This window comes from Haliaeetus leucocephalus, unplaced genomic scaffold (genome assembly GCF_000737465.1).
Source record: "Haliaeetus leucocephalus isolate CR32 unplaced genomic scaffold, Haliaeetus_leucocephalus-4.0 Scaffold616, whole genome shotgun sequence".
NCBI lineage: Eukaryota > Metazoa > Chordata > Aves > Accipitriformes > Accipitridae > Haliaeetus > Haliaeetus leucocephalus.
In genome coordinates this window covers 4,259,200-4,279,274 of record NW_010973052.1, presented here as the reverse complement: position 1 = coordinate 4,279,274, position 20,075 = coordinate 4,259,200, and the positions used below count along the sequence as shown (strand labels likewise).

Sequence of the window (20,075 nt, the reverse complement as noted above, 5' to 3'; positions counted from 1 at the left end):
CTGCTTTCATCCCACGGTACCGTGACTCTGCTGGAGCACTGGTGTGAGTAAAGGCCTTTGAGGTTAAGGCCATCGTTTCCCCACAGAAAAGGGAAAAAGCAGTGAAAGCCTGTCTCGGTAGCGGTGTTATGGATTGAACTTGGCCAGCTTTTCTGCTTAAGTTGTAAGAATCATTTGAAATATTTTTCTCTATGGGGCTATATATTCTTCTACAGTTCAGCAAGGTACTTCTGGCAAGGTTTTTCTCTTTCATCTCAAAATGATGGAGTGAAGTATTATAAAATCTGGTTTAGTATTCGTCTTTTGTCTTGTTTGTTGTTAACGAAGTTGTGGACTTTTAACTTCCAGTAATTGGTGTTGTCGCTAACATTTGGGTAATCAGGAAAGGCCATAGGTATACACTGGAGTTAATAGAAACACCATGAAAGACAGAGGCAAGAGGAAGCACAGATAAATAACTTTTTTTACGGATCTCTTTCTGGACAGCTTTCTGGTTTACTTCTTGTTTGTTTATTTTTAATGCTTGCCATTATTTTTCATTCCATAGTTTCCAAAATCAAAATGAGCAGATGACAAAGTTAAGCATTGTTTTCCGGAGATAAACAAGAATAAGTGGGCTAGCTCTACTTGGGGAAACACATTAAGTAATGAGGTCAGGGTGACAGATGAAAACAGAAAGGAGAAACACACTATGTATGGTCTTTAATACCTGTAAATTTTAGTTTGTGTGTGATGCAGTCAGCAGGTAATGCCCCCTGCAGAAACTCATCGCTCTGCAACTACCTGAAAGGAGGTTGTAGCCAGGTGGGGGTCGGTCTCTTCTCCCAAGTAACAAGCGATAGGACAAGAGGAAACAGCCTCGAGTTGTGCCAGAAGAGGTCTAGATTGGATATTAGGAAAAATTTCTTCGCCGAAAGGGTTGTCAAGCATTGTTGCAGGCTGCCCAGGGAAGTCGTTGAGTCACCATCCCTGGAGGTACTTAAGATGTGTAGATGTGGCGCTTAGGGATATGTTTTAGTGGTGGACTTGGCAGTGTTAGGCTAACGGTTGGACTCAGTGATCTTAAAGGTCCTTTCCAACCTAAATGATTTTATGATTCTGTGAGTTAGACAAGGAGGAATTAGATACTCCTGAATTATAAAGAGAAGTTATTTTATTTCCCTGGTGCTATTTAAAGTAGTAATGACATAAAAGATGTCATTATGTGACATTCAGTGCATGGCCCTTTGTTTTAGTACAGAAGAAAACAAGAAGAAAACTCTGTTTGAAGGATGGCATTTGAGGTACTAGAAGGCTGTGTGTTGTACAAGCTCGTCACACCAGAGATTTGGCAAAGGGCAATATTCTATCATATGCTAATACAAGTCTAAATAGAAAATGTGCTTGCTTATTCCTCTATTTTAAAAATGTACTACAATCCTCTTATAGTAATAGTAATTCCTGCAAAGCTTTCCATGTTCAAATAGCTTATTTTTGTGATTGGCACCTTAGAAATCTGAGAAGTTTAAGTGAGTAAGTGAATAGACACAATGCAGTTTGTAAACATTAATCCCCCAGCAGCTGTGGGCAAGCAGTGGGGGAGGATTTCTCTCTTTACCCGTGCAGGAACCATGGTGTTGGAGCAGTTGTTTCCTTTCCACAGAAAACATCTCCTTTATAGTCACAGCAGAATCTACCATCACCTCCATGGCAGGGATGCCATTGACACACACTGGTGGATGCTACTCTCTCAGCAGATGGTAGCCCCTGGACTAAAGCATTTTGGATTTCAGTAGAAATAGTTTCCTACTTCAAATTTGCCTCATGCCCATTTTGTTTTCAGCCTCGGGACAGGAAGCTGAGTGGAAACAGCTATTGATAGAACACAAGACTTTCTTCAAAGGGCTGTTTCTGCCACAGCTTCTCACTGAATTCATTTTCCTCCCAAGAAGCAAGTGTTAAACTCCAGACCCACAAAACACTGTGGGAGAAGGTCAGCAGGCAGCTGAGATCTGCCTCTGTATTTCTCCTTCTATCCTGTCTCTGCATTCAGGCTGAAAGCCACCAAGGGTTGTTATCTGTGAGTGTCCCAGCTCAGGTCCTCTGCCCTGATCTTCTATCTCTCTTTGAATAAAATGGCATTTTCACCTGTAAGAAAGGTGCATTTCATCCAGGTCCCATGGGAAAAATAAGACTGTTTTAGTCATCAGACCAGACTGGTACAAGATAACCCACATCCCTGGAACTTCTGTGTTCCTCTCTTGTTTTCCAGGAAGGAAAAATAAAAGCACTTGCCTTCAAGAAGTAACTCTCTCCATTTCTGCCTAAAAATCCATTATATTAGAGTTAACAACCAGAACACCATAATCTGTATCTGAACTGTCTCCATTGTAGGATCACTAGCAATCATTTATCAAAAGCCATTATTCATATTTTGTTAATTAATCACCTTTAGTGATGCTACACACCAGGAAGTATGTCACGACCAGTGCTGGACAGACCAGGGAGGGGCTGTGGTGAGTTTGGAATTTCCTCGGGCTAAATTAAGGTGAAGCAACACCAAACGATCAGTTGAACATTTTATTTATGGCAGAAGCAGCCTGAACTTGGAAGGTGTAACAGCAGGTGGCAGGATTTCTCACAAGAGGAATTGGCATGAAACTATGTCAGTAAACCGTGCGACCTGTGGTAACCACATATATCAATTCAGGGAAGAAGAAGATCTGTCCGTTGAGTCACGAGGTTGAGAGTGGACCCCCTTGCTTTCTACACGCCTTCCCAGAGAAGATCCTAGGCGTGGCTGAATCCACTCCTAGTCCCAGACTTGGTCAACGGTTTTATGTCTAAAGGGATGAGGTGTAGGGATTATGAAGGGGGGGGGGGGGGGGAAAAAAAATTTCACCAATCCTGGGTCCATCGTTGGTCCAGCCAGCCTAGAGGTCCAGTGCCGGAGGGCACGCGTGTGTGGGGCTTCAATTCGTGTCCTTTTATCATCTCCTTGCCCCTCCTTCAGGCAGGCACTCGAACTCATTAGACTAATTAGGTGTCATGCGTGGTTTGTGCTTTCAGAACCTTCAGGAAATGGGTCGGTGGGCTTGGGGGTCGTTTGGGGAGTAACTTCTTTCCTGCAGACATGACCATTGTGTGATCTTTGACCATGCATGGTGGGCTGCCCTGCTCAGTGTATCAGAGCACAGAACTAGGCATCTCCCTGCAAGCCCTCCCATCCCCTTCTCATCTGTGGTTCGTTGTTATGCAGGGTTCTTTGTCATGCAGAACTTGCCCCACCACAATGTTTGAGACATTAACTCTTTCAGTCTCTCACAAAGTAGCATACAAGGAGAGTGGTCGGATTATACATCGATCAGATTGCAGTCACCAGAGTTACCCCTTCCTTTATGTAAACCCACCCTACACGGTATCACATCCACCAAATTCTCTCTCTCCCCTGTCCCCCTTGCAAGATAGTCTTACTGAAGTTTTGGGGTGTTTCAAGACACAAGTCCTGGGTAGGCCATCTCCTTTCTAGCTATTTATGCCTTTAAAGACTGTGGTATCTGAATCTGCTGTCTTGTGCCCAGGTACGCTGTAGTGAGTGTCAAATAGGGGGTTTGTGCCAGAGGAAAACCCAAACCAGACTAAAGTTCTCTTGCAGTCACAGACACATATGCGTGGAAGGTATGTGTTAAGGTCCCTGCTTCAGAGAAGTTTTTAATTCTATGTAGAAACTGGCAGACATCAAGAGAGCCCAGTACAGAATACTAAATAGCTTTACAGTTAAAACTCATATATAGGTTGGGTGTTCAACTGCATGCTCTGAATCAGGCAAAATCCCATTTTCCAGCATTCCCAGAGATCAGTTCTAATTACTAGCTTATTAATCGTTCTGGTCAGGTCTGTCCCTTTTTGTAAGTGGAAGTTCGGGGAGGATTTCTAGCAGAAGGAGATCCTCCCCTGCTGGAAATGTAGACACACCTCCAGCCATTCAGACCCTCAAAACCTCCCACTTTCCGGAGGGTTTTATGCCTTTTTCACTTTTGCCAGTTTGGTTGATGGTCAGCTGACGGAGCATTTGGATGCGTGTATAAAGAGGCTAAGTGAAGGGGTGAGCATGGTCTCCAGCAGACTCTAGGGTATTCAGAGTCTAGGTGTTTCAGCACGTGAAAGAGTCTCTGACTAGTTCGTGGGCTGAGCTCAGTTCCTCGTCTGTAGGACAGGAGTCACCTCCTTGGCTGCCTTGCCGGTTTTGCCAAAGGAGGGCCTATGTTTTTTTCACATTTGAGATGCCATGGTGAATAGAGAGGTTCTGCTGTGATAAAACAAAACAAAACAAAACTAGTTCATTGCAATATTGCCATTTTAATTTTTCCTTATTTTAAAGACATTTGAATGTTTGAAATATACTCTGGTGTCTCAAGCACTGTGTAAAAACTTTATTCCCTGAAGAGGCCAAACAGTAATTCCTAATGCTCTCCAAGTAGGGTCTGGCACTCTGTAGTTGCTCTAGCTTTTAGGTGCGTGTGATTGAACAAAGAGTCTCCCAGCTCCCCCTTGTGTGGATGCTCTACTCCTGCTACGTCAAGCAGAAAACAACTGTGATTTGTGCTGCTTTTGATCAGACATTTCTACAGTGCTTTGCTGCTGGAAAGCAGAATAATACTGTCACAAATTTTAAATTAACAAAATATGCCTAGAAGGGATTGGTAGCTCTTGTTCGTCTGATTAATGTCAGGCTTGTAAAGTCTGTTCTCCAACAAAAAGGGCAGCAAATGTTCAAGTGAGAGATGTTAAAAACAGAGACTTTCCATTTCAGTGGATCTTTGCGTTTCAGTTATAATCTCTTAGTGAAGCACCCAGGACCAAATCACAAAATCAACCAGCACCAAGGGAGCTGAATTAGGTTGTATCAGTGTTCACTTTTAATTAGATTTGAAATGGCTATCCCACTGTAGTGCAGCAGGCAACCAAGTCAGTACCGCCCCTCAGGCCTTATTACTGACAACAACCTTAGCATAGATCTGCATATTTAGCAGCTGGGTGGATAGGTGTTATGTATTGGGAAATACAGGCAGGATTTGAAAAACATAGGATAGCTTTCGTACAACTAGATTTTTGCTCTCAAACTGGGGGAGTGGGGGACTTTCCTTTCTGAAGTGTCCATCTTCTGGCAGGAGTTTTTTGATGCAGCTTTTGTCTAACAGGTATTGTCTTATCATAATATTTTGCTGCTCAACAGTGGAATCAAGGCAGCACTGGTAGCAAGTACATTCTGTGCCACCTGATGTATTTTTATGGGTTTATTTTTCCCTTATGTACATTTCTATTCCTTCAAGATGTGCTCTGAGACATTTCCAATTTCAGCATTCTGCCTGTCTCATCTAATTCAATTGTAAGCTTTTCTGGGCAAGGACCATATCTGGAGTCTGCTTTCCAGTTTCATTACACAGCAGTTCTGCAAAGTGATCTTTTAAAAAAGTATCACGATGAGGGAAGGAACTTAACTTATCCATGGGGATTTAACATGTGAGAAGAGCATGTCCTGATCTCCCAAACTTTCAGCAATACCATACCCACAGGCACTCCTACCTCCATGTGCTCCACCCCCATTGGAAATAATCAGTGTGGTAGCAGATTTTTGCTTAGGGCTTCCGTTAAATGGGAAGAGGTTGTTCTTTGCTTTATTTCATTTTATCATTTTCACATTTGCTTCTTTTTCAGGTGTGAACAGAAAAGTTACCTATTCCCTGGCAGACTCCGCAGACGGTTATTTCTCAGTTGACCGGTCATCAGGAATCATTATTTTGGAGCATCCACTTGATAGAGAGCTTCAGTCTTCCTATAACATCAGTGTAAAGGCCTCAGATCAGAGCATTGTGCTGACCTTGTCCTCTTTTGCCACCGTTACCATTACAGTGCTAGACATTAATGACAACCCCCCTGTGTTTGAAAGAAGAGATTATCTTGTTACAGTACCTGAAGACACCTCTCCTGGCACTGAGGTCCTTTCTGTTTTTGCTACAAGCCAAGACATTGGTACTAATGCTGAGATTGCCTATCTCATCAGATCAGGGAATGAGAAAGGGAAGTTCAGGATTAACTCAAAAACAGGTTTGTAAAGTGGCTCTTACTTGTAATGCAAAATGAAAGCATCAGAAAAATGTGAGTGCTTTGGGGAAGGCTCTTGGATGAAAAAAATTTCAAGAGCAGAGACTCAGAGCTTGTCAATGTGGAATTAGCTGCACAGTTAAAAACCAATTTTAGGTTGGAGAGTGATGTAAATTACAGTCACACTCAGCTGCCCCAGCTTGAGTGGAGAATACTTTTCTCCATTAGTTGAAGTCAATGTAGATGTGACAACCCATTAGCCAAACTGTGCAACCCTTACAGTTCTGAACACTTGCAATGTTTACCTGCTTACCAGCTGAGTACAGCCTCAACAGTCTGGACCTTAGCAAGCATCAGACAGCACTATCAGGACCAAATAGCTGGCAGTCCTAACGTGACTGCTGTTTATACAACTGTATGCGACTTCACTGGCTTAGGTGGCTCCTGATTTGTGTTGTCTGACAGTTGACTTCAGCCATGGTTTGGGGGGTTTTTTTGTTGCTGTTATACATCACAAATTTTGAAAACGTACTGCTGCTTCTCTAAGAAATACTAAGAAAAGCTACCTTATTGGTGCAAATGGCTCGTTTTCTTTGAATTTCCTTAGTGGGATATATTCTTTATCTTTACTGAGGTTTTAATCCATCAACAGTAAGCTATGATTCTTCCGTGCTTCCCATTATTCTCATAATATTCAGGATGACCAGTACAAATCTGCCACCAGAGTTTCAGAGCAAAACAATCTTGATTTTGAAAGCTGAAGGTAACACTTGTTTGAGTGCAGCTGTAATAACCGGTAACCTAGAAAATCTCAAAATGATGCATTGTGTCATTTATATTACTGTGTGCAAAAATATCTCTCTGCTCTGTGGAGGCCACTGCCTTACATGTAAGGGACTTAACATAATTGTGTGTTGTCTGTTATCTTCAAAACATTGATTAGTGCTAACAAAATTTAAACGTAAATACACCTAGACAGCAATACTTAACTTCACATTTGACAATGAAGCCAAGGAGATAAATCAATAAAGACCCATAATAAAGCTTAATCACACAGGGAAAAAAAAAACCTATTTATTATTCATTAATGTGTGACAGCTCCATTATTATCGGTTTAGAGGCAGGAGCTCAGTTTCCAGACAGCCGGGTGCTGATGTAGCATGCCTGATCAAGGCTTGAAAAATAATGCCCTTCACACCATTTATCAGTGGGAACTCTCTGCTAGCCACTTGGAAGCTTCTCTTCAGGGCTTCTGCTTCCAGCAAGTCATGCTGAAAGGTAGGATTCATTTGGAGAGAGCTCAGATGAGATTAAGAAGAATGATCCAAGGTCTGTAAAATGTGGCTTACCAGGAAAGACTGAAGGAATTGAGACTATTTAAGCTAGCAAAGAAAAGGCATGCTGTTAGTATTCAAGCCTGTAAAAAGTACCTACGAAGAGGAGGGGAATAAACTGTTTTCCATGCCCATTCATGAGAAAAAAAGTTGTGAATGGGTTTAAATTGCATTTGGATTATTTCATTTAAATGATAGAAAGAAATTCTTTACTGTAATGATTATTAAGTACTGAAATACATTTCCCAAGAAGGTTAGGAAACTGATGTTGTTGGAGGTTTATATGAACATTAGAGATGAGTACATTCAAGAATGATGAGGTTAGCTGACCTGTGTTGGGCAGCAGTTGGACTAAATGACCTTTAAGCCCCATACATCCTTGCTCCTGATGGGTCTATATTGAAAAGGATTTGGCTTGCCAAGGTTGAGGATTTGCTTTTAAGTCTTTCCTGCCATGCCCAGTATTACCTCCTTCAAGGCATCGCTAGTAATCTGTGCACAACCCACTCCCCCCTTCTTGTTAAGGTTATGGGTACATGGGAAACAAGGGGAGGCTTTGCATAAAAATTGTTTCTATCCTAGAGGGGGTCTGGGTGCATGGAATGAGTCAAGTTACAGAGGATCTTGGTTTTGATTGTGTGGTGAGGGAACCCAAAATTTATAAACTTAGTTGAGTGGGGAAGTCCCTGTTTAATCACGTAAATGATAGACAACTGATTTCTCAAAGGTATTCATACCCTGTTCATTTGTATTTAATTCATGAGAAGTTAATTACATGGGAGTGAATTTCTGTTGACTTATCAGGGCTTATTTCCAGAGTTGGCATTCAGTTCTCCCATAGGCTCTGTGCATGAGCCCAGGCAAATGGGTGGATATGGCCCCCACTTCTCCGTCTACAATACTCATATAATAAAAGCTATTTTCATGAGAAACCATTCATTGCTTCATGCCTTGTGAAGGTCCTTTCTGCAGAGGCAACCCAAGTGCAATTAGCATCATTCTTTAAGCAAACGACAGCAGTAGAAACCTGACCAAATATTTTTATTGGATTGGGCAGTGTTACAGTTAGAACAACATATTTTGTATACGTGCCATGGTGATAAATAGCATGCTGTACTGTTTACTACAGTCAAATCCCTTAGTCCATAGCATTATTTGTTTTTCGCTGGCTGTTGACGTTCCCTCCCTTGCTTCAAAGGAGTGATTTCCATTTTTGAAGCTTTGGATTATGAATCGTGTAAGGATTTCTACTTAGTAGTGGAAGCAAAAGATGGAGGTACTCCAGCCCTGAGCGCCGTTACGACTGTGAACGTAAACGTGACAGATGTTAATGACAATGCACCAAAATTCAGCCAGGAGGTCTACAGCGCAGTCATCAGCGAGGACGCCGCCATCGGTGATTCGGTGATTATGGTGAGTGAGGCCGTGGGTGGCATTTAGGCAGCATGAAGCCCTCTGCCACATGACCTTTAATAAAATACTGCTGCACTGGTTAATGATGATAACTACTGCATCTTGAATCACCCAAACTGTTCTCTAGCCAATACTCTGCATCAGCTACTGCTTTCCAGGCTGCTGCCAGTTTCCCCCTGTTAGTACCAACTGTTGCTTTTTAACCCCAATATGCTGCCAAAGAGCAATGGCATGTTTAAGGCATTGCATTTCATGAGTCAGCTAGAAACAAGTGGGTTTTATTGGAAAGGCAGAATTCAACTTTTCAGCGACATACATAGTATTTGTGTAGCCTGGCATGCAGTGTGCCATACCCAAACCTCACAATACTCTCATCTTGGAACTTGTGGATGCAGAAAGAAAGCCTTGTATGGAATATTAAGATTAAAATATTGTGTATTTTTTAAGGCTAAAATTTTGAAAAAGTCCAAGGGGACCCTCCTATCAAAAACTGATTGGCTTGGTGCTTGGCTTGATGCTGTAGAGGTGCGGACTTCAGATGTAACTAGTCTGATGGAACATGAAGTCTTACTTTTTGGGGTGTTGAGCCATTAATATATCATACAGATGGCTTAATATTTGTTTTGCTAATTTTCACTCTTCTCTCAAAAAAGTTGATAGCAGAAGATCTGGACAGTCCTTCCAATGGCCAGATTCATTTTTCCATAGTGAATGGGGATCGAGACAATGAATTTTCGGTTGATCCTGTTTTGGGACTCGTGAAGGTTAAAAAGAAATTGGATAGAGAAAGGGTAAGACATGTGGGACTTCTTAACTTACAATGACTTACAGATGTGTATTGATCTCAACTCCGCTGCTAGCTTGTTTTGAAGAAGCTTCTTTTATACTCTGCAATGATCAGCCTAAGATGCTCCAATAGGTCTTTCTAATGTTGTTCCACTTCTTCCCACGCCAACCCTATCCCCAATCCTATCTACCAGCCAACTGCTCTGCTAGCATTCCCATCCTGCACTAACACAACTGAGGCCAGATCAGGGAAAAAAGCAACCCCGAATTTCTCCTGTGGTGCCACCGGCAGCTGTTGCTGTGTTAATGAGCTGCCTCCTCTCTCCTGCGCGTGCAAGCACACACGTGCAGCGGTGTGTGCGATGGGGTGATTACGACATACTCCAGATTGTGGCACCAAGCACCGAGCTGAGACCTCAGCCATTAATTAGCGCTCTACAAAACATGTCACTGGGGAGGTGATGTTATGAAGTGGCCAGGCTGTACCAAAAGTGAAGGAGTGCTTCATTAAACAGATTCTGCTGCTTTGTTTGCTCACTAGATTATTCATTCAGGGTGATTTATCACCATTTTGCCATAGCTAGCAATTAGCAGCTTTTGGAAAAAAAAAAAACAAACAAATACAGGTGCCTGTGCTACTAGCAGAGCAGGAGAGCGCTACATGGCTTCAAAAGTCTTTGCAACACATAAAGAAATCCATGCCTCCTGCCTCTGAGCAATGCGTCCACAAAACTGGGGAAGCTGATTGCTATCCTCGGAATGTGGGCTCAGCTGGAAAAGCTCTACTGGAAGCAGGGCTACTGCTTAAAATAGTGGCAAATATCCTTTCTGTATTATCACAAAGGCAGGATTAAATTGTCAGTGTTTGGTGGCAGAATGACTTTACTGCAGACTGTCGAGGACAGGGAAGTAACAATGGCTGTGCAGATTACAAATTTGCTGTGATATATTTCTTCTAAATGACATAGGCTTAATTTCTTAATATGATTTTATTTAGTTTCTGAAGTGCATCTGCATTCAGACACACACATTCACCCTCACCGGCGCGTGCATGTTTAATGCCAGGTCTGTTAGATCTGCATTTCCAAAGTTTCCCTTGGTTAAAATAAGCTGAGATATTGTCTTTTTCTTTGCTTCCTTGGCACATTTCCTAGACACAGGTGTTTCTGACCCCTTCAGGGAAAATGATACATGATGCCCTGTCTGCTGTAGATCCCCAAAGGCTGTGCTGAGTCCCAGGTTTCAGTGGTTTAAGGAAACTCATTTGCAGAGCTGCAATCACACAGAAACCATGACTTTTGCCATCTACCTTTCTGGATCCATTGAAATGAAAACAAACACACACAAAATTTGGGAAAGATCCCACAAAACTGTCAGTCTTGTCTTTAGCTAGCCATAGAAATTACAGCTCGAAAGGGGAAAAAAAAAAAAGATTAATTCTCTGCCTCAGTTTCTTGACTTTCCATACCTCAGGATTATTCCTCCCTCCTGTGTCACTATGCCCCCACCAAATCACAGTCTTTCTCCTCCCTACAACCCCTCCAAAAAACTGTTCCCTTTTTCTTTAGGTTGATCCCACATCCCAGAAGAGCCCCCTTGTTTCATACGCTTAGCCTGGACTCCTCCCTCCTACCCAAATTACTTTTATTTTTCAAATGGCTTTTGATTTCCTCCCACCCTGAAAAAGCCCCTTTAACATTACGTTGTTCCCTTCCGCAGGGGCATACTTTTCCCCTTTCCAGCCCCGCACTGAGAGGCTGGAGTGGGGTGTTTTACCTGGCGCGCGTTTTGCCCTTTGCTCGCTCCCCCATAGAAGGATTCGCAGGCAGACGTGTCAGCAGCTTTCCCTGGGGAGCGGGAAGCGATATACATTAAAAAGGAGTTGTAAGACCTAAGGAAGCCAACATAAGGATGCAGTTCATAAAATCAAACTGTCATCCATAAGCTGTGCGTAGACAGAGCTTTTGCAAATTGTCACATACTCTCACACCTCACACATGGGCACATATGTGCGTAGAGGGCCCATGGGTGATGCACTGAACTGCCCACACCCTGTTGAGTAGTTTGTGTCTGTTGCAAACACGTAGGCTCATAAAACCCTTATCTTCTACTGAATGGTGGATAATATCCTGTTGCTACAGAGACTGTTGTCCTTAGTAGTCCCAAATGTTTCCCAGTGTGTTTAAGCCAACTGCCTGTGAATTTTTTCTTGGTTCTCCATCACCACGTTAGAAACGCTGTGTGTCAAACTGAGGTTGGCTCTAATAAGCAATTTATATAATATCCTGGAAACCAACTGTCAGATAAATAGAATCAGGTCACATATCCCAGGTGACACCTAGGAGAGATGAAAATGTTAGCAACAGTAGTAATGGCTGAGTTTGGATATTATCTGTCGTTTATTTTTTGTCTGCCCCTTTGTTTCAGGAATGCATCATCTGATACAGTTATTTTAATACAGTGAAGCTGTTATGTTTATTGATAGCCTTATAAAACAGAAGTTGGGACACAGTGTGGCAATAAACAGGATAATGTTATACTAAGGGCAGGGAAGGTAATGAGGCCAAACAGTTTTCCTTAGAATATGGTAGGTGGTGCACTAGATGTAAAGAACATGAGTTAAAATTTAGGACCGCTTTCACCATGATTTAATGTTTTCACCTTTTTGCAGATATCTGGTTATTCATTAGTTATCCAGGCAAGAGACAGCGGCAGCCCTCCTTTGTCTTCATCTGTGACGGTCAATGTGGACATTTCCGACGTAAACGATAATAGCCCTGTATTTACTCCAGCTAACTATACAGCTGTAATTCAAGTAAGTTTATCCTCCACATCAAAAACTTCTCTGACTTTTAAAATACAAAAGCATTTGGTTTCAGTTAAGTAGCTTTTGATGATTTATCTGCAAAAGATGTATCAAGTGAGCTTATTTAAAGGAAAGTATAAACATGTCTTTCTTAAGTCTTTGGTAAGTTTCTGTTTGCTAAGGGTCCTTAACCTCAGCATCTGTCACACGTTTTACCATTCATCCCCGGTGCGCCAGGTACTCTGGCCTCAAAAAAGTCTGAGCTGGGATGAGTTTGCACTTCTTTACACCGTGCTCAGTGTGCAAGTCTTAATGGTTAGTCAGGGCTGCTCAGATACAGAACCAGCAGAGCTCTTCGGTCCCTGGAGATGTGGTGGGTACCTACATCTCTGCTCCGGTCCATGGGGCAGAAGTGGTGTCAAATAAACGCTGCTTGTGAAATGCTGTCTTGGGCAAAGAGCATTCAGTTGAATATTCTTGATAGCAAAATGTGGTATTTTATGATTGTGGTATCTATCATTTTAATCTTTTTCTTTATATGCTGTGTATATGTGTACAGGAAAATAAACCAGTGGGGACAAGCATTTTGCAGCTGGTAGTGACAGACAAAGACTCTTTTCACAATGGCCCCCCTTTTACCTTCACCATCCTCACCGGCAATGAAGAGGAGGAGTTTACGCTGGACCCTCACGGCGTCTTGAGATCTGCAGTCATCTTCAAGCACATGGTCGCAACTGAATATGTGCTCTGTGTGCAGGTACAGCTTGATTTTTGCATCTGCACAGAAACAAAAACCCTCATAGTGGTAGGTCATCTGTACATTGCCTGTATGGGTTGGTTTCAACTGACTATATTCTATGAGTAAATACCATGCATTCCAGTTCACAAGTGCACAATGTGGTATATTTCCTTTGATGTCCTTAAACCTAATTTTATATAAATATAAATAGGTAGCCAGCCACCTTTCCAATTTCCTCCGCATGAAATGAATTTTCTGAGCAGCGGCCGTTATGATTTAAGATTTTCATCTTTTTTTTTTTCTGTAGCTAAGCGAGGAAAATAAGCAAAAATGCATTATATACATATAAATACACCACAGAACGAGTGACAGCAAAATATTGTTCTAGGAAGGAAAATCACTTCTGCTTTTAAGTCATAAATTTAAACATAAATTTTTGGAAGCCTACCAAGAATTCATGAAATCACATTTCCAAGGTCAACTTAGCTTTTAAAGAATGTGAAAATAAGACATACAATAGAAATCCAGCTCAAACTTAGCTTTAGAGTCATTGTTGAGGAACTTTGTAACCAGGGTAATTTTGATTACAAAAAACTGTAAATCCCAAAGTAATTTGTCCACATTGCTCAGGCCTGCCAGAGAAAATGTAGTAGGGTTCAGTAAATATGCAAGTCTAGGGAATGAACTATGCTTCTTCATTGAAATGGACGTGGTCCTAGAAGCTAAGTCTGAAAAGCAGGCTTCCTCCACTTGCTTTGGTGGAATTGATTTCTCTAAATACAGCCCGTCTGCTCCCTTACAAGCACATTTAATGCTGTTCATAGCAGTAACATCCTTAGCTAGTTACAGTTCCAAAAATATAATCTCTGATGCTAATTAACAGTTCAAATTGAAATAAAGTTTTACAAGTTTGTCATTTAATATCCCTGAAACCTACTTTTTGAAACTTGTAGGAAAATAAAAAACCCTCACCTTTCATTCTTACCATGCCTTCATCCTAAAATATCCTGTTTTCAGGGCAATTTGCTAACCAGAGTTCCAGTATAGCCAAAACTGGGCATGAGAATTAAATTTAAGCAGCATCCTCTAGCTATGTAGATCCAAGTATGTCATATAAATGAAATATTAGACAGACCGCAATGTCTGAGATGCACCAACATATTCAGAAAACCACGCTGTTGGATTGTGGAGGCCTAATTCCTCCCAGTATTATTTTCTTTAGGGATTTCTGCAGTGAAAACATATTTTATAGCTTCCTGCTGTGTATAGACCATAGAAATGTTTCTTTCCATTCATATGTGCCAGAGTGCTGCTTCCTCCTTTCCACCATCAAGTTCCTCCTCTATGTTAGGTTTATTAAAAAGTAATGTTAAAATTGAAAGTAGAATAGGATGTAATCTCTGTGCATGTACGTGTGTGTGTATGTGTGTGCACATATACATAAAATCTTTCTTTGAATCCACCCAGCCCTATTAGGAGTGAGGATGAATGATCTTTAGAGTGTCTGAGAGTACTAATCTTTTCCTACTATTGTCCATATTACTGTTGCCATCCCACCTTTTTTTTTCTTCAGCTTGTAAATTTTCCTCCCCATGTCCAAATACAAAGATCTTTGAAGGTGTGCTACATCTCTGCCCAGTGACAGTTTAGTCTTCTGTTCTCTGGAGCAAATAAATGTGTGGAGCAGTATATCTGAATACTGACTTCAGTGAAACATTTTTCTTAGTGCAGGAAGGGACACTGATTCAAGTTTGCACACCTTTCTGTCAAGATGGCCTTGGGTTTTTTTGTGATACTTGCTCTTTTAGTCTATAAAAGAGTGCAAATGATGCTATCATACGTGCTCTGGGTCATACAGTCATCTGTCCAAGTGCAGTGCTGCTCTCATATGTTAGCATTGGTAACAGCACAAGCACCCTATTTCATTTTTGGATGGTGATAAATTTTATTTATTTCAAGCATGTTTCTTGATTGCTTCAGGTAGAGTAGTACACAGCAATGTTAGAAAAACTCTGAACTCCCTCACATCCACACAAACTAAGCAGCATCTGAAACACTTTGGAGCACACCAAACAATGCAGAAACTGATGCTGGCATTTCACTGGGCTTCAGTCTCTTTTCCAACGCAGAAGTGAGCCTAAACTCCGTTCGGTGCAGAATATACCACATTCAAATGGCTCAGTTGTGAAGAGGACAAGTGATAGCTGTGGGATCCTGGGAACATTTCAGTTTGAGTAATGAGACATTCTGCTGACACATTTCTCTCTTCAATCCACTTAGATGAGGTATCTATACTTCCCTAAAGGGTTTGTAAATTCTGCTACTAGAAATGGCTGAGATGTTTCCTTACATATGTATTTTGCAAATGCATTTGGGAAGTTCTTTTGAGAGGTCTTCAGAATTAGTGATGCTGTGAAAATATATATAGCAAAAAGTTATGGTTGTTGGCTGTGCTATGTGTGTGTTTTATTTTCGTTTGTTTTTTTTTTTTATTTTTTCTAAATTACATCATTAGGCAAAAGACTCTGGGAAGCCTCAGCAGGTTTCCCACACCTACGTTCAGGTGAGGGTTATTGAAGAGAGCATTCACAAACCAACTGCCATTCCACTGGAGATTTTCATTGTCACCATGGAAGATGATTTTCCTGGAGGAGTCATTGGGAAAATTCATGCCACAGATCAGGATGTGTACGATGTCCTCACATATACACTAAAATCAGAGCAGAAAAGTTTGTTCAAAGTCAACAGCCACGATGGAAAGATCATTGCCCTTGGAGGGCTCGATAACGGCAAGTATGTCCTGAATGTCTCTGTCAGTGATGGCCGGTTCCAGGTACCCATCGACGTTGTGGTCCACGTTGAGCAATTGCTACAAGAAATGCTGCAGAACACAGTCACCATCCGTTTTGAGAACGTTTCCCCAGAAGACTTTGTGGGCCTTCACATGCACGGGTTCAGGCGTACCTTGCGAAACGCAGTGCTCTCTCAAAAACAAGACAGCCTGCACATCATCAGTATTCAGCCGGTGGCAGGCAGCAATCAGCTTGACATGCTGTTTGCGGTTCAGATGCACAACAGCGGTTTCTATAAGCCCGCCTATTTGATTCAGAAGCTTACCAATGCAAGGAGACACTTGGAAAATGTGATTCGTATTTCTGCTATCTTGGAGAAGAATTGCTCTGGTCTGGATTGTCAGGAACAACACTGTGAGCAAAGTCTATCTATTGATTCACATTCCCTGATGACCTATAGCACGGCACGAATTAGTTTCGTGTGCCCCCGCTTTTACAGGAATGTGCGCTGCATGTGCAATGGTGAGTACCGCTCCCTCTTCCCCTCCCATCTTTACACATTATGCGATAGGATCGGTTTTATTCCTCTGATGCAGATTAGAAGGGGCATTTCAATTCAGTCCATTAAAGCACAGCTGGCTGATGTGTTGTGGGAATTGATTTCTCAGGCTCAGGAAGAATTGTTCGTGTTTACTGATGTAAATGGAAGTTGATGAACTTTGGCCTTTTACGACAAAGACCGCTTTCCTGGAGGCTCCATAATCAGAGCCATCAACCAACTTCCAGGGGAGGGGAAGGAAGGGGAGAGGAAGAGAGAGGAGAGGGAGGGATATGGTTTCCCACCCCCTCGGTGCCACCGCTGGAATAAACCTGGAGCGTGACCGTAGCAGAACAGCCTGGTCTGCAGCGATGCACCAGCAGTCTCCAAGGAAAAGGACCCCTGACCTAAGCAGTGCAGGTGGAAAGGGCTTTTCCAGTCCCGTTTTTGCAGAGAGGCTTGGAAACCAATGAGGTATTTTATTAAGTAACTGCAAGCAAGCACTCTTCCTGACCTTTAATGCTACTGTAGGTGACAGGGAGGGGTTTTGGCTGGGTTTCAGGCTGTTCCACGTTGTGACAGAGATTTCATATGGGCATATATGACAAATAGACTTGAGAGCCAATCTTCCTTATGATTCTGCACTTGAAGTATAAAACCTCAGGCAGTTATAATAATAGTTCTGTTTCTTTTGTTTGCCAGGCTATTTGCTCCTCATTCCACTTCATTTAAGAGTGGAGAAAAAAGCTGCTGTAAAATCAATACATCTAAGTCTCCCTCATCTTAAGCACACATGCACACATACACACACAGAGAGCAGTACAAGAATTCAGCAGTCATGTCTCTCGGTAACCAACCTTTGTTTCTGCAGCAGTCGGCAGGACTTCGTGTCTTACCATCGACTTCAGAGGGGATGAAAATAGGCATAAATTGCATAAAACTTAACCAGAAATCATTGTCTCCCGCGGCACGTGAATAATAATGCCATAGAAGTTCAGTTCTGTAAAAATATCAGAATTCTGTATCTGAGGTATTTTCCTGTACATTCAAGAGCAGACTGTCTGGTCAATTTTTAAGTAATAGCATTATAAGTCTCAAACAGATGTATCTATTATAAAAATAGCCAGCATTTTGTTACATATGAAAGGCTCTGAAATAAAGGATTTTCACAGGTTTAAAAGGGACAATGCTGCAATACCTTCCAGACGAGTCCAGGATCCAGTGCAGGAGCCCTATCTGCAAAACACTTTTATATTCTCTAAGTCATAGCTTTGTCTCATTTTTGTACCAAGAAATCACAAATCCTCATCTCCATGGGGATAGCGATAGCCCTCACTGTCAGAAATTGGTTTTCTGGCAGCCAAAATTTTCACTGTTTATAATTTCATTTCACTACTTATTAAAGTCAATAATGATATATTATTCCCTTCAGATACTAAGTGGATCTGCCTCGTAATCCCTTAGCTTAACTCCAAAAAAAGGACTTTGCAGTGCAGTACAGTTCTCATCCAGCAGCTCTCTCCCTTTTCCTCCCTGCACAGCAAGTTTGCACTGGAAGCACAAAAATTCAGCTGGAGCAGCGATTTCCAGATTTTTCTGTCATGTTCCAGTCAATCCTCAAAATGTACGGCAGGCTGCCGGAAAGGCAGTGTGGTTTTGCAGACCGACTGTGGTCCCTGGTCTCCGGACCATTTACCGTGGCCTGAAGACTTGCTGTATGGGAACGGTTGCAACAGGCGACTTGTCCCTGGTCCAGCCCGAAAGCTGGATGGGCTCCCACAGCTCCCGTTCGAGGCACTAGGTGCTGATTCCCCATGGGCGATGCACAAGACTTGGGATGGGGTTGTGCATGTGCAATCCGCCACCCAGTCTGTAACAAAAAAGTGTCCAGAGCTGCTAATTTAAGTCTAGCTACCAGAGAGGTGAAAGCCTTGGTGCCTCTTTCTTGCACAGAGATCTTGTGGGAAGTAAAAAAACCCCATGCTTTGCTCTTCTCCACGTTAGTTAATATTTCAGCCTCTTCTACTGTTTTTAATTAAAGGAGCCACAAGAAATGTCCTGGTATTTAGGTAAATACACAGACACACACTGTGTTTTACCACATAGGAGGTAACACAGACTTCTGAGGGAATATTAATTAGAGAATGTGTGCATAGTTTTGCTTTCATGAAGGCTAAAGACTAGGCCCAGTAAGAGAGTTAGAAAAATGCAAATACTTCCTTGATCAGTAGTTCTTGTACATGCACATATATGCAGTGAGTCAGGAAAAAGCACACAAAATACTAGAATAAATGTAATTTGGCTTGTTTAACAAGAAAGCATTAGCAAGATATTATCAGTATAATAAAAGTATTATACTTCTTTTGTTACTAGGATAGTTTCATGATCCAGTCCAGTAAATATTAATAGCTTGAATTATGACAAAGCCATTAAAATATTGCATATGTTTCCAGAGAACTGATTTGATTATGACCCAGAAAGCTTGGGCTTGAACTAATTCACTCATTCTTGAAATATGTATCATACTTGGAGTGTTTTTCCCACTGGCAGATGTCACAGATATGCACAATTTATGCATGCCAGCTGTGCATAACTTACCTAGATTACCTTTGTGAGCAAACGGAGTTACCTAACGTGAAAATGCAGGGAGACTGTAAAAGCAGGCAGTGGGTGAACTTCAGAGGTTCAGCAGCTCAGTTCTGGAAGGGTAAGTTCGAAAGTTCAGGTGCATCAATCTAAGCCTTTAAAATCAATAAAATTGAACTAAAGAGTTTTCCAATAACAGACTGTCTCCTTAGATTTCTGGCTCATCTGCTTGTGTTTGTATGAAAAATATTGTACCAAACTGGGGTTTGTTGCAGTGTGGCTATAGGGGCTATGCAATTGCCAATCTCCCGTCACATGACGTGAGGTATGCAAACATCCGTCAGTGCTTGTGGGAAATAAAGATAGGAGGACCGGCATAAATATATTCGTGTAAAACAGTTCTCGTGACATTCTAATTTTTCAGAAGCAAAAATCTATTCCATATTTTTATTTTTTTCATGATGCAAAGTAATTCTTTTGTGTTGAGACAAAGGTGCAGGGAAGAAGCAGGTTTTGTTGGGACTGCTTTGCTATAGAGTTGTTCTGCATTATAATCTTTCAAAAGTGAGGTTACATTAATATGTTTATGGGAGAGGGCTCGATTGAAATCATCTTGACAAATGTGGGTATATATCTACATCTGAGCTGGTCACTCCAGGCCCCATTTGCAGACAGTGGAAAGAATGAGGTATTTTTAATGATGTGATACATCTCTCCCTAGATGTCTAAAATCAGTCGGATGAATCATGCCCTAAAGTTAGATGAGATGAATTCCATTTCAAGTGTTTAATATGGTTCTGGCTTAATAGTTTGAAAGAATTTTTCTAATAGACCCAGAAGTGTTCAGCAAAAGTGCAGACACTCACATCCACATTATTTAATCAAGTGAATAGCAGCCTTGGTCCACTTTCTCGTGAAACCAGGCAATTCAGACTTTATGGAGCCACTTCTAGCATTTTGTGAATGTTCTGACAAAAGGAAATCGTAGACTGTGATG

At 41.7% G+C, this 20,075-nt stretch overlaps 1 protein-coding gene across 1 annotated transcript in view; it reads left to right on the top strand.

Annotated features, from left to right (window-relative positions):
- The window catches only part of FAT3 (FAT atypical cadherin 3), a 347,829-nt gene that overhangs the window by 292,000 nt on the left and 35,754 nt on the right, over positions 1–20,075 (top strand). Inside the window, exons 14-19 of the mRNA XM_010578241.1 lie at positions 5,698–6,087; positions 8,617–8,831; positions 9,485–9,622; positions 12,289–12,432; positions 12,983–13,180; positions 15,678–16,476. Coding sequence (XP_010576543.1) covers positions 5,698–6,087; positions 8,617–8,831; positions 9,485–9,622; positions 12,289–12,432; positions 12,983–13,180; positions 15,678–16,476 — 1,884 coding nt within the window. The remainder of the gene's footprint in view (positions 1–5,697; positions 6,088–8,616; positions 8,832–9,484; positions 9,623–12,288; positions 12,433–12,982; positions 13,181–15,677; positions 16,477–20,075) is intronic.